Source organism: Triticum urartu, chromosome 3, assembly GCF_003073215.2.
Source record: "Triticum urartu cultivar G1812 chromosome 3, Tu2.1, whole genome shotgun sequence".
NCBI lineage: Eukaryota > Viridiplantae > Streptophyta > Magnoliopsida > Poales > Poaceae > Triticum > Triticum urartu.
This window is the reverse complement of record NC_053024.1, coordinates 10285745-10300449: the sequence shown is the minus strand read 5'-3', so window position 1 is coordinate 10300449 and position 14705 is coordinate 10285745. Positions and strand designations below refer to the sequence as shown.

General features: G+C 48.8%; 2 protein-coding genes across 2 annotated transcripts; both read right to left on the bottom strand.

Annotated features, from left to right (window-relative positions):
- Nucleotides 1-3919: 3919 nt before the first annotated feature.
- Nucleotides 3920-4626, bottom strand: LOC125547609 (major pollen allergen Lol p 11). Its single transcript, XM_048711429.1, has 2 exons — nucleotides 4336-4626; nucleotides 3920-4260 (listed from the first exon to the last, which is right to left on the bottom strand). Exons 1-2 carry the CDS (start codon nucleotides 4496-4498, stop codon nucleotides 3920-3922), a joined length of 504 nt encoding a protein of 167 aa, XP_048567386.1. The 5' UTR covers nucleotides 4499-4626.
- A 5566-nt stretch (nucleotides 4627-10192) lies between these two features.
- Nucleotides 10193-14201, bottom strand: LOC125547608 (phenylalanine ammonia-lyase-like). The gene is made up of 2 exons (XM_048711428.1): nucleotides 13837-14201; nucleotides 10193-11897 (listed from the first exon to the last, which is right to left on the bottom strand). The coding sequence occupies exons 1-2, from the start codon at nucleotides 14199-14201 to the stop codon at nucleotides 10193-10195; spliced, it is 2070 nt and encodes a 689-aa protein (XP_048567385.1).
- Nucleotides 14202-14705: the final 504 nt, after the last annotated feature.

Here is a 14705-nt window from a genome sequence, read left to right as displayed (position 1 = left end):
AACGAGTGCAATAGATAACCTCGATGTGTGTGCATGTCGTTCAACAAAATATATGAATTAAGAGGCCCAATTCAGAGAGACCCCAAATCATTAGTACTTAAATCAATCAATCGTTCAGACATGTCCGACCTGAACCAAAATTTGATAAGGCCGGTAGTAACATAGATAGAGCATGTATAAATACTGATCAGAATTGAAACCAGAATAACCAGCTAGCGAATTGTGGCTCGCTCCAGGTCTGCAACAAATGGGTAAGTGAAAACTGATAATTGCATCACTAGATTTTTATCATCAAAAGCTTGATTGCACAGAATATGTTGCGAAAAGTTAATCAGTCAATGAACATGAGCGAGCAAGGACATAAGATACATTACACGCACCCCTTGGCATATTTTTATAGAAGGGCAGAAACACGGTTGAATAACAAATCCAAGACTGCATCAATCAGATCATGATTGTGTATCAACAAACCAAAGAGTACCTAAACTAAAAGGTTTCCATCACAGAACGGAAACATACTAAGATAATGAAATCAGCAGACTTGCTTAAATAATAATTTCACTCCTAAAGCGGGGGCACGCATGTAATGGAATTTATGTAGCATGGAACATTATAGCCTTTGACGATTGCAGCAAAAAGTTGGTAACAACGTTTCAGTTGACCGGGCATTATAGGTCTGTCTCCCATTGCTTGGCGCCGCTGGCACCCAAAAATACTGACCTTCACCAATTTAATATTTTAACGGTGTGTATTGTATATTATCCTTGCAGTATATCTCTTTTTTGCCACCAATGAACGCAACCTCGCGCTCTTAAAGCAATGTCAATTCGATTTGTTTGTTACTACTACCCAACAAGCCATGCACTCACATATCCTGAGAAAGTTGGTATTTCGACAGAAATAAATAACCAGGTAGATAGATCTTAATTCTACATCTGACCTATATATGGTGACTTGGGCGGCGACTTGTCGGACCCAGACTCGAAATCTAGGACCGTGTTGACTTTAGAGCCGGCTTTCTTTTTTAACCTCATCGGTGCCTTGCATTGACGCCCACCGCGACCATCAAGAGGTGGAGAAGCAGCCTTTAAACCAAGCATCGACGCAGCACGTACGACTCCCACGACGACGGAGCTATGCTTGGTTTAGAGGCTGTTTTCTCCACCTGTTGGCGGTGAGAACCGTCGGAGGAGGCGTCTTCCTCGGACGAGGCGTAGGGTTGCGGGGAGGCCATGGGAGCAACCAGCAGTTGTAGGTTAGCGTCCGTCTTTTGGACTCTCTATATGTATCTCCTCTTGACAGATTTTATAGACAAAAAAACGGATCGCCACTTGCCCTATAGTAGGAAATGTGACTAGGCCACAATCGTGTCCTTCCTTGTGCGCCGATATCCTACGGAGTATTATAAGGTAACAAACCTTGTTACAATCCTAAACATAATTAGGTGCTCTATAAAATTGTAGGCACACGACTCTATGGTTGTCTGATTGGATTCCATGCACCATCTTTGCACGGTAATATGTGCCTCATTTATACCATAAAGATCATAGTATTTTTTTTTCTCAAATACGTACGAGCATGCGTATCATATATTCATAGAAAAAGAGGCCAAGATGACCGATACAACGCCTTTCGGCACAATGCTACACCAAGAGGTTAGCATCCCCATCCACCATGACAACACCGACACACTACTCGCCCTGCCCAAACACAAGCCATAAATGGCGAAGATGTAGAACACAGAGCACACATGCCGCGTCACATCTGGATCCAACACCTCGGAGTACAACCTTCAAACCAAACTAGATCAACGCACCCTCCACTCTTAGTGCCTAGGAGATCGGCAAGTGAACAGCAGGAGCTAGCCTAACTTGAGGAAGATATCTCAAAAAAGGCGTCGAAGATGGAGTACATTGCGCCCTGGATGCCCATGCCCACGGCAACAACCAGCACGTGACAACATGGCGCCTAAAGCCGCGTCGCCGAGGCAAACGAGGCAACCACACCAGCTACTCCTCCACGCAAGACACCCCAAGCACCCACGCAGCGTCTCCAAGGAGAGGACGACGCCATGGCACCGCCGCTGCGTGGCCCGGCGAACCGAACCTGGGGTTTCCCCCGGTGCTTGATCAGGGGATGGACATGGCCATGACAACCCCTACAGGGAGGAGACGGCGCCCACAGGCGTCGTCGTTGCCCGCAGCCGCAGCAGCGCACGGATTTCTCCTGACCATGTTCATCAAGTCTACGCAGAATAGCAAACTGGGAAGTGGGGAGCAAAGTTGTCACCTTGGGCCATTACCGTGGAGAGGGAAGTAGCATGTCGCCGTCGTCGAGCCACACATCAGCCGGCAGCAACCACACGCCGCCAAGATCTCGAACCACCGCGCCACCTTGCCGCACGGTTTTCTGGGGCCGCCGCGCCGGCTTCCACACTGAGGATCCACTTTCCAGAGCCGCTCTGCCACCAGCCAACACCCGCCTACCATCCATGGGCCAACACCGCCATCACCAGGACATCTCTCCAACACCTCGAGCGACGCCGCCGCGCCGCCCCCGTCGATCCGTGGCACACCGCCACCACCACGGATCCGCAGACGCCAGCCCGAAAAGCCACGCCCCAGCCTACCCGCCATGCGTGGAGGCCCGCCATGGAAGCCGCCGTCCTGGCCAGATCTGGGAGAGCACGGACCCCCGAAACGAGGCCATCCCGTAGCCCCACGCTGGGAACCGCCGGCCACCGCACTCCCCTGCCTCCGCATCCCCGGGGCCGCCGCCCCGGCATGCCCGCGCCGGCCAGCCGCCATCCCCGCCCCCAGCTGAGTCCGGCGGTCGCCAGCGCCACCACGAGAAGGAGCCGCCCCCGGCGCCGTTTGGCCGCGGGGGCCCGCCGCCACCGCGGCGCAGATGCCGGCGGCAGCGGCGGAGAGGGAGCACCGAATTGAGGGCTTCTAGGCGGCAGCGCGGTTGCGCCCCCGGAGTCGCCTGGGGAGCGACTCGGGGGGTTGGGGAAAGGTCGGGGTTAACCTCAAAAAAAAATCGGTCAAAGAAATCTTTTCTTTATCTTTATCTTTATCTTTACCTATATATATATATATATATATATATCTTTATCTTTATCTTTACCTAATACTAAAGCAAATTGGGTTTCGGTCGTCCGTCATGGCATTTTTCAGAAAAGTCCCTGTGTTTTGATGAAATCAACCCGCGGTCCGGATTTAAGTCACACCCGAACCGTTATTTTACATTTTCCGAAAACCCCCCTGATGTTTTAGGTAATTCATCTGCGGATCATATATAAGTCAAACAAATGCTTTTTTAAATCATCCATATCTTTTAAACCGTAACTCCGATTTGAACATATTATATATGAAACTTGATTAGAAAAATATGTAGAATATGAATATGAGATTATTTTTACATGTTAAGTATGATAAATATTATTTTAGAATATATTTAAGTCAAACAAATGATTTTCTAAATTATCCGTATCTTTTAAACCGTAACTTTGATTTTAACATATTATATATGAAATTTTATTAGAAAAATGTGTGGAATCTAAATATGTTGTTAATTTTATATTTAAATATTGTTAAAATATTGTTTTGGAAGCAAAATTATAATTTATAACGCAAGATCCATTTTTCTTTCATACCGGCGGCGATCCGAATTGCAAATAAACACCCCACTATAACCATATAGGGAAAAGAAAACATTGCTAACTACACATGCATATCTTTGAAAAATGTCACAGGAGAAAACAATAGACCGTTGCAACGCACGGGCTCCTTTGCTAGTCTTATACAAAACATATAGCTGGAACAGAAGTAGCTAGACGAGGGCGCAGTACGTAGGAGAGTCATGAGATGATGATGATGATGGGAAGTAACTGAGCGGGACTATATGGATGGGATGGGGTTCATGGGTTCTCGGGTGCGTCCTTGAGGTCGTAAGCCTGGAGGATGCCGCCGCACTCCTTGCGCGGCTCCTTGGGGAAGAATGCGATGGGGTTGGCGAAGCGGGTGCCCTGCTGCTTCATGCCGTTGTTGCTGGTGAGCGGGACGCGCGCGCGGTCGCGGAACTCCTCGATCTCGGCGCACGACGCGTCGGGGCTCTTGGTCAGCACCACCTCGCAGATCTCGTCCTGGTGGTCCTGGTCGATCTCGATCTTGTACCACCCCTTGTTGTCCGTCGTCGCCTCCGCCTTGAGCTTGCTCTCGCCGCCGCCGAACGGCCGGCAGTCCATCGCCACCGTCGCCCCTGCATGCACGCATGCGTACGTCACCCAGCTGTAAATTGTAACGTTACCCCTCGACCCGAGGCGGGCGTACGTACCTTCGACGTTTTTGGAGACGTTGGTCTCGAAGCCGGCGCGACAGGGGTCGCAGTAGACGCGGCCGGTGACGATGAAGCCGCTCTCGGGGGCCTTGTCGGCGGAGGCGACGCCGGCGAGGGCCAGCAGCAGCAGGGAGGCGAGGAGGGGCATGCACCGCGCCATGGGGTCGGTCAATCGATCGGGGGGTCAGTCACAACTCACAAGCGGGCGGGCGGGGAGTAGGGATCGGGAGCGGTGAGGCCGGCCAGGAACGGGCATTTTATGCATGGACGGCGCGGTGGAGAGTGGTGGCGCGGCGGAGGCGGGAGGCCGACCGAGCTCGATCGTCCAGGCACATGCGGGGAGAGCGCAGAGCCCATGAAATTTCAGGTCATCTTCTTTAGACATAGTCTAGGATCCATCGATGCATGCATGCACGCAAAAGCGTGTGCTATTTTCTGCTTGGTTGACGTGCCATCTATGCAGGGTCGACGTGGCAAAATAATGGGTTTTGTGATGCCACGCTGGGGGAAAGAATGTTTTGGAGTTCAAGCAGCATGTAGCACTTTATCCCTCCCACTCGACGAAGCCACTTTGGGGATGTATCCGCAACAGCTATGAGCGGTATACGTGTCGTCCGCGCCACATGTGAGTCGTGTCAGAATCGAATTATGGTGTCTTTCCGCCGAGTTAATTGCAAGGAACTACCACACTTCGGTACGACGTTACGAGTCAGTACCACTAGTCACTTTTTGTGCAGTTTAGTACCAACTCAAAGACCAAGTGTTGCAAAACGGTCTGACAGTCGGATAAGCACGTATTGACCACGTATCTGACCGACCGGGCCCACGTGTCAGGTGCCATGGTGGCCTACCCGCGCGCACCCGCTCGGTGACTCGTCCCAGCCGGCTCGGTCGCACCATGTAGCTGGGTAGGGTCGAACCCGTACGGGACGAACCCTAGTTAATACTAAAGCAAATTGGGTTTCGGTCGTCCGTCATGGCATTTTTCAGAAAAGTCCCTGTGTTTTGATGAAATCAACCCGCGGTCCGGATTTAAGTCACACCCGAACCGTTATTTTACATTTTCCGAAACCCCCCCTGATGTTTTAGGTAATTCATCTGCGGATCATATATAAGTCAAACAAATGCTTTTTTAAATCATCCATATCTTTTAAACCGTAACTCCGATTTGAACATGTTATATATGAAACTTGATTAGAAAAATATGTAGAATATGAATATGAGATTAGTTTTACATGTTAAGTATGATAAATATTATTTTAGAATATATTTAAGTCAAACAAATGATTTTCTAAATTATCCGTATCTTTTAAACCGTAACTTTGGTTTTAACATATTATATATGAAATTTTATTAGAAAAATGTGTGGAATCTAAATATGTTGTTAATTTTACCTTTAAATATTGTTAAAATATTGTTTTGAAAGCAAAATTATAATTTATAACACAAGATCCATTTTTCTTTCATACCGGCGGCGATCCGAATTGCAAATAAACACCCCACTATAACCATATAGGGAAAAGAAAACATTGCTAACTACACATGCATATCTCTGAAAAATGTCACAGGAGAAAACAATAGATTTCTCATCGCGGGAGTGAGAGATAGCGAGAGAGAGAGAGAGAGGGAGAGAGAGACGCCTTAGGATTAACCATATTCAAACACGTTTTTGTTTTGTTTTGTGTGAACACCGAGGCCATCGCCGGCGAGGGTGAGAAGGAGGATAAGCGGCAACACAAATATGATGCCTCGCAAAAATAAAGAAGATGGACCTATTGTGGTCTTGAGTGATGGTTGTTGGGTTAAGAGCGTGTGTTATGTTTTCTCTCTCGTTGCAACGCACGGGCTCTTTTGCTAGTTATAATAAAGATCATAGTATAAGCCACGATAAATATCGCCTGACAAAACTAAAGAGAATACAGAACGCTAATCTTTGCCCAAAGGGACACTAGTCAAACGGAAAAATTACAATCAAGGTAGAAGAATCCCTTGAGCTTGACACCAACGCCCATCACCAGTCTCTGGCACCACCACAGCAGCCATCAAAGGGGAAAATAACGAACCACCTCCTCACCAAAGCTCGACGCGACTCCATCACTGATATATATGCAGCTTTACGGATCTCCAAGGTGGCTCACCAAAGGGCAAGCCATTACCGTTGAACAGATCAGTCCAGGGCAACACACCGGACATGCCATCGAACTCCAGATCTGACATCCCCACACGACTAAAACATCGGAGGAAAAAACCATGTCTACCATCCAAGAACCATGAACCCAACACACGATCCATCATTTTTTTCAGATGTCGCTGATGCAGACCACAATCTGCTTCCGCTCCTGCACTACCTCCCAAGCTCTGCACCGGCGCTGGAGCAAACCTTAGATCTGGAGATGCCGCTAATGCTCTTTTTGGATGGATGTGATGCCCATGTCTCATATGTTGGCTGGCTGATGTGAGAAAGTTTTTTTAAAGAAAAAAAATTGAGGTGGGGCCATGGAGGTGAGTTTGTTTTGTTCTTTTTTCTTTAATATAGATAAACACACGCACACCTTCCTCTCAAGCGGCGTGCAATGCCACGCCCCAACCACTACTTTGTATCAAATTACTAACAAAATACTACTGAAATATCACTTGCGTCAAATATAGTTTCTTAACCGAATGAAACTTGAATGATCCAATGGATCACTTTCCCTTATCGCTACTAGTAAGCGTGCACGTACGTTGCACGTACTATTATCATGGCTGGTGTCGAAGTAACCGCCGTGGAGCCGCGGGCGCAAGGACGCGTTGAGTTAGTCATGGGTGCAGTGGTGTAGAGATAGAGGTGCGTCGGGAAGAAGTCGGTGTGGACGAGTTGTCGTGCTGGGTTTGCCAAGCCTGGGGACACATCATCGACGAAGGTACACATCGGTGTTGCCAGCACCGGACATGCGTACACGGATGAAGTTGATGTTGACGAGGCGCGGCTCCAGGCTTGCCAGGCCTGGGAACACGCCGCAACAAAGGCACACGTCAGTGTTGACAGCACCGAACATGCATAGATGAGGACCTACATGAGTTGTACACCATGTCGAGGGGGCTAGCAGAGAAGGACTCGAGATGGCTGCGGCGCCAGTCGACGTGGGGTAGAAGGTGCCAATGTCGACTGCGGTTGTCGAAGTAGATGAAGTGGTTGGGGAAGATGACGACTACACTGATGATGAGCTGGTGCTGGACGAAGACCAAGGGGGTGGACGGGCGGCGCGGCTCTGGTGAGCGAGTGGCGGCAGCACCAAGGATGAAGAGAGGCGCGGCGGCCTAAGGAGGATGCGGCGGTGGCTAGGTTCGAAGCACGGCGGTGGTGCTCGAAGTAGGCAAGGAGAACTGGACAGCGTGACGAAGACCGGCGCCGACAGTGGCGTTCCAGCGCCTAAGGAGGCGGCGCGACGCATACCACATAGAAGTCGACGCGCGGGGACAGCGAGTGAACCGCGTGTCGCGTCATTACGTCCCGAAGAGGCGATGTAGCGGCAACACGCGAGTCGAGGCGACGACGGAGAAAACCTCAGGGCGGCGGCAGGGACCACGTGCCACGCTCACTAGGGCATGATGGGGCGACGCAACGGTAGCGCGAGGGTCGGTGCAACCACGGGGATTGCTTAAAGCGGACGGCCTCGGGGTGGCAGTGGACCGCGGGTCGTGACACTACGGCCCGAAGAGGCGATGCAGCGGCAGCGTGTGGGTCGGTGCAACCGCGGGAACGGCCTCTGGAGCGGCGGCGTGGACTGTGTGCTGCAGCCCTACGGCCCAAAGGGGCGACACAGCCGCGACGCACGGGTCGGTGCAGCCGCTGGGAGAATCATGGGGCAACGACGCTGCGGCCTGACGGGATGACGCAGTGACAGCCCATTGCTCGATCGATGAAGGGGCGCATCCTACTTAATGATGGTCTTCACAAAATCCCACGAAGATGTGCATCTATGATTGATCAGACCAAAGGTGCGATGAGTGAGAAGGAGAAGACACAGACAGGCGAGGAGGTACGGACGACGTGCATCGCAGCCGGAGATGGTAGAAGGCGCCGGCGGCCCCAAGGTATCAGTGGCGCGCGTCCGCACAGCCGGGCTATCCATGAGCGCGCAACCCAACATGACGCGTGGTGCATGAAAGCTGATCGTTGTTGGAACCAAGGATCGACGAACAATCACAAAAACACAAGGATACAAATTTTGCTGGCGGACCAACATCCACAGCGACGGACGCCCGCCCTAGCGGCGAACGTCGGGGCCTTTTTCTTCCTCGGTATTCACTTGGCTCGATGAACAAGATGCAATACATTGGCTTATATAGCTCAGCACACACAGGGCCGGCCGCCACACTCGGCCACGCACGTACGCACATAGCACCCACTAACCAACCCCTACATGCATGCACGCACTAACAGCCCACCAGCCAGCAAACTAGCCTATGCATGCGCACACTCGCTCGCCCAGGACGCACACACGACGCCCTGCCGTGGTTTATTCCAACAATTGCATATACGCAAAAGCCACGATGGCTGGTCGTACATGTACACAAGCAGCCCACGCGGGATGCATCATCCCGAAAGAGCAGCCGTACGCGGAACCCGAGCAACCAACAACGCAGCGCAGACGCACGAGAAATCGATCTCGCCCGCGTTGGGCACGTCAGTGCTCGAGTGATCCCGGGCGTATGCGGCCGAGGACAATGGCCAGCAGGACCGTACGAGCAGCCGCATGAGTAGCGGCGGCCACATGGTGCGGGCCAATGATCTGGCGCAAGAGTACGCAAGGTACCGTCTCATGACCGAGGAAGATGTCGATGAAGTCGACACCAATGATAGAGTAGAGGCCCGTTCCTTGAGCCTCGTGGGTATATATATAGAAGTACATGATCAACTTAAAGTATAAGACAAGATATAATAAATTCTATGTTATCCTATTTTTCCTAGCTAATCACGATACTCAACACTTTCAGGCAAAGTAATATGTGCTTCCGTTGGGTGAAGCACAACTGTGTTTCGCTTTTGGGAAAGCACAAAAGCAAATTTGTATTTCACTTTTTCGGGAAACACAACTGTACTTCACCCGTTGCTTCACTTTTGATGAAGCACAGAGGCACAACTTATGCTTCAGGCGGAAGCATAATTATGTTGCTTTTGGGAATGTGGAAACACAGAAATATAACTTGTGCTTCATGCGAAAGCATATCAGTGCTTTTGTTAGTTATGTTTTCACACGGGAAGCATACACTACTGCCAGCCGTATAAAAAACAAATGAAACATAAAAACCCAAAAACAAAGAATTTAAAAAACAGGAGACAGGTAAAGTTGAGAACAAAATGAAAACGGTAAAAAAAGCAAACGGAAACAAAAAAACCAGAAATCCGAAAAACCAAAAGATCCAAAAAGAAATTGTAAACTCTAAAAAATGATACCCCAAAAGACGAGAAACAAAAAAAAACAAAGAACAAACTGCTCCAAGACCAGAAGCGCACATCTCATGCCACGTGGCGCGTAGAAATGCGCCACACGGCAGCGCTAGAGGCTCAGCGCAGGAAAAGTGTCCACTGCGGCCTCGTTTCGTATGATACCCCTGAATTAGTTGCTCTTGGGTTGTGTGACTTGTTTTGGCTGGGTGCAATATGCGCAAGTGTTCCAGAACAGACAAAAGACACATTTTGCACAAATGTACACGTGTTACAAAATGATAGGATACAAATTCCATCCAAATGAAAAGCAAAGTACACTTACACACATGCAATGATCTAAAAGCACATGAACAATAGTATTATTGTTCAGTTATTCAGACAGGGACATTTATGGAGATAGAACGGGCCAGATGTGTGCAGTTAGTCGATGGGCAGAGGCTCACCGTTCCACTCCTTGAGGCACTCCAGCATGGGGTCGATGAGCTTGCCCTGGCTGATCCCCACGAACACCTTGTCACACTCTTCGCCGGGCGCGAGAAGCTTCTCCCCAGTCAGAAACACACAACCGAGTTCCTCGCGAACAAACTGGTAGAGTGGGAATGACCTGCTCCCCTTGATCATGTTGGGGATGGGTGCGGTGCCCTTCTCCATGGCGATGCGTGCGGCCTCGATCTCCCGTGGCAGTGTCGATCCCAGCTCCTCCTCCAACTTACTGATCTTGGACAACACCTCCTCATCGTTACCCCTGCTAGACAGAGCATGCTCGAGGAGCACGCTGCGTAGCTTGTGCATTAGGGGGTAGTTGGTGCTGCAGGGGTCGTCGGTGTAGCTGAACACGTCCACGCGGTCGGTGGCGGCCATCAGAATCTCCTCGACGCTGGGGGCGTTGAGAACCTTCTTGGCAACCTCTGCCACACATCTGTTGACGGAGATCTTGATGTTCCTCTCGAGGTGGCGGAGGTCGACGGCCTGACAAAGCGCCACTATGTACGTGGAGGACATGAGTTTCAGCATGTCCACCGCTTCTGCAGTCTTCCTAGCCGAGATAAGGCCGAGCGAGTTCACCCCCTGGTTGTGTTGCTCCGCGCTCTGGACATGGGTGGTCACTGGGTTGGCAAGGTATTGAAGCTCAGAGCAGTAGGAGGCCATGGCAATTTCGATGCCTTTGAGACCATAGTCCAAGCTTGGGTTGCGACTGCCAGCTAGGTTCGACGTCAGCCCATTGTTGTAGAACTCATTCACAAGTTCTGAGAACTGCGCGAACATGAGTTTACCAATGTTAGCAATGGCAAGACGAGTATTGTCCATGGACACACCGATGGGTGTCCCCTGGAAATTACCACAATGGAGTGCTTTGCCACGTTTGACGTCGATGACCGGGTTGTCATTGACAGAGTTCACCTCACGCTCGATAGACTTGGTAGCTGCCCGAATGACCTCAATCTGCGGGCCAAGCCACTGAGGCGCGGTACGGAGTGCATACCTGTCCTGCTTTGGCTTGAGGAGTGGGTCCATAGCATTCACCATCTTGGCATGGACCATGAATGAGCTACCAGCCAGAATGTGCTCCATGATAGCCGCAGCCTCGATTGAGCCAGGGTGATGTTTCAGCTTGTGGATCAGGTGGTCGGTGTACTCCAGTTTGCCGTACATTACCTCACAAAACATTGCGGCCAAAATTTCAGATAGGACAGCCAGGACGTTGCAGTCAAACAACACCATGGCTGCGAGGGCAGAACCCACCGCCGTGCCATTTACAATTGCAAGCCCCTCCTTGGGGTTCAGCTTGAAGAACCCACCATCTATCCCGGCGATCTTCAATGCCTCGGCGGCATCCACCATCCTACCATCATTGGTAACTGCCTGCGCGTTGGGGCGTCCGGTAAGGACACCGGCGATGTAAGCAAGCGGGACAACGTCGCCGCTCGCGGTGATGCTGCCCCGGAGGGGAATCCTCGGGTGTACACCTTTGTTGATGAGCTTTGTGATGGCCTCGAGAATCTCAAAACGTATGCCAGAATAGCCTTGGAGGAGGGTGTTGATGCGAACGAGCATGGACGCGCGTGTAACCTCTGATGGCAGCTCGTGGTTGCTTCCAATGCCAAATATACCAGCAATGAGATGCCTGCAAGGAAGAATATGGTCAATGCCGGCCGGGCAACAGACTAGTTTAAGTCCTGCAACTTTATTTTTTACACATAAATCTGGAGTTTTGGTATATACATGGACCTACTTGTCATAATTTGGAAGAACATTTCATACGAGCTGTGCAAAAAAAAGGTACGGGCCAAAGTTGCTACAACGTATATGACATCCGTAAATTGTTCCGCTTTATAAAGTTTGCGCAGATCGTATATTATAATATTCTTTTACAAAAATTTACATGGATAAGTTTCAATATATCCGTGTACAACTGTTCTGGAATATGTTAGAGCATAACAATACGAATCAGGGTTCGTATGGACCTAGGATCATTCGGTGATTTTCCAAACGTGGTGATTTAGATTCATAAAAAATAGCAAACAAGCTAAAAAACACATCAAACAATTTGGCATCAAAGATGTTCGAGTGCTCTAGGTGCATGCAAACGTTTGTGGTGAAATGACATCTAGGAGCTCTCTAGAAAAAAGAAACAAATTTTGGCTGTCAAAGAAACTTTGAAAAATGGCAATGTCGAGACCTGTTTTTTTTTTGGCTGAGAGCTCCCCGAATGTCATTTGACCATGAAATTTTACAAGCACCAAGCGCTCTTCAGCATCTTCGATGTGAACTCATTTTTTTTGCTATTTTTTTGAATTTAATGTGCATCGGGAGCAGATGAGTCTGGGCTTAGTAATGGATTGCCGCTACATGTTGTCCAACTATGCTAAACAGAAATATCATTTTGACTGTGCTGGCATACTGTTTGCCTTATTAGATATACTTTCTTCTAACTGTACTAATATTAGTGACTACATGTTGCCCAACTATGATAATACTCTATCTGGTTTTTGATGTAACACATATTAGTTTTGTTTAAGTCAAGCTTTATAAATTTTGACCAGTTTGTACACAAAAAATATATCAGCGTATATAATACCAAATCAATGTCATTATGTTCATCATGGAATATATTATCATATCATATATATTTGGTATTGAAAGTGTCCACATTATTCTCTACAAATTTGATCAAGTTTTATATAATTTGACTTGTGACAAATCTAGTATGAACTATATATTATAGAACAGAGGTATATTTCTCGAAAGTATATCTTCTACAACAACAAACAAACTGAATGGGTTTATAGGGAATAGAAGACACATGAGCTCGAATCTTACCCTCTGCTTGTTATTTAACTGCATCACCTAGTGCAAGATAGTAAAGAAGTACATATGGCAATAAAAAGTGTGGCTATGCATGTCTACTCAAAGTAAAATATCTCATACATGTATATATTACATCTCAAGTTATGATTTTACTTAATTCATCATACCACATTGTGCGGATGCAGAAGAAAAATACCATGTGATGTACACATGACCCACATAAATACTTAATAGTAGCATATATGGATTTTTGGTCATGTGATATAATTAATAAGTAACATCATTTGTTCTACTGCTAGAACACACACACACACACACACCCCTCCTTGGGGCCAAACAAAGATTAAAAGACACACATATAACATTAATTTGAACTGATAGACCTTTTGCTTATTTGAATTTAAATTATTTTCTTATACGGGAAAGTAAAAATTCCGTCTTAGCCCTACACAATCATTAAAGACCTCTCATATGATCTTACCTCAGCGAGAGGTGATAATAATATTAGCCATCACACAAAGACAATCTAACGACTCTTTTTGATTTAGGATGGCAGAGCTCTATCTTTTGTGTGTGTGTGTGTGTGTGTGTGGACGTATCAACCTCTTGTGCTCGACTAAATTAAATTAAATTAGCAGGCACATGCCGTCAAAAAAGAAATAATAGCATGCATACCCTGCCCGCCTTGGCAGAGGAATCAATCCACACGACGTTGAGATGTCGAGATGCAAAATTTTATAGGAGGTGACTTGTACCTGACGAGCTCAACTTGGAGGCCTTGCCCATCCTTGGTGCGACGGTGGGAGGTGCCGCCGAAGCCTGTGGTGACGCCGTAGATGTCGCCGCCGTTGGCCACGGAGTCCAGGATCCACTCGCTGCAGGCCTTGACCCGGGGGCGCGCCTCGTCGGCGAGCTCCACGGTGACGTTCGAACCATCCTTGGCCAGGGCGACGGCAGCCACCTGGCCGACGCTGAGGCCGGCGCCCACGATCCTGACGACAGGCTCGCGGAAGTGTGCCACCATGCGCTTGACCTCGTCGAGGTGGCTGCCGGTGAGCTCGGCCGCGGCAGCGCCCCAATGCAGCGGGTCCTTCTCAGCGATGAACCCGTTGTTCGCCATTGATAAGTTTGTAGGACGTTGGTGGTTGATTGGCTGAGGTAAGGGGGTGATGAACACAGCTCTTCTCTACTTCTCTTGGAGGGAGCAATGGCAGATGGGGTGCTTAAATAATGGTAGGATGGAGTGTGGGGTGCGTCACCGTGCACGCACCTGCAGGTGGTGGACGCCATGTGGTTGCCGCCGGACTGACTATCTGAGCGCTACATGCTGAACATTACTTCCTAAATCTAGGCTAAATGCTTTTCAGATGCTGGTCTCTTGTCTTAGTTTAGTACTTCCTCTGTCCCAAATTTTTTGTCTTAGATTTTTCTAGATACGGATGTATCTAATACTAAAATGTGACTTGATACATCCATATTTAGATAAATCTAAAACAAGAATTTTGGGACGGAGGAAGTACAGGCATAATGGGTTTCACCTTGCATGGTTTTGGCATGGCCTAGTTGGAGTCTTGGAGCAAATTTGAACACGTCACTTGGCGAATTTGACCACGTCAACGCTAAA

Coding starts and splice junctions, on each gene's coding strand:
- LOC125547608 (XM_048711428.1), bottom strand. CDS start 14,201: ATGGCGAACAACGGGTTCATCGCTGAGAAGGACCCGCTGCATTGGGGC. Junction 11,898..13,836: donor CTCCAAGTTGAGCTCGTCAG/GTACAAGTCACC, acceptor TCTTCCTTGCAG/GCATCTCATTGCTGGTATAT.
- LOC125547609 (XM_048711429.1), bottom strand. CDS start 4,498: ATGGCGCGGTGCATGCCCCTCCTCGCCTCCCTGCTGCTGCTGGCCCTC. Junction 4,261..4,335: donor CGTCTCCAAAAACGTCGAAG/GTACGTACGCCC, acceptor GCGTGCATGCAG/GGGCGACGGTGGCGATGGAC.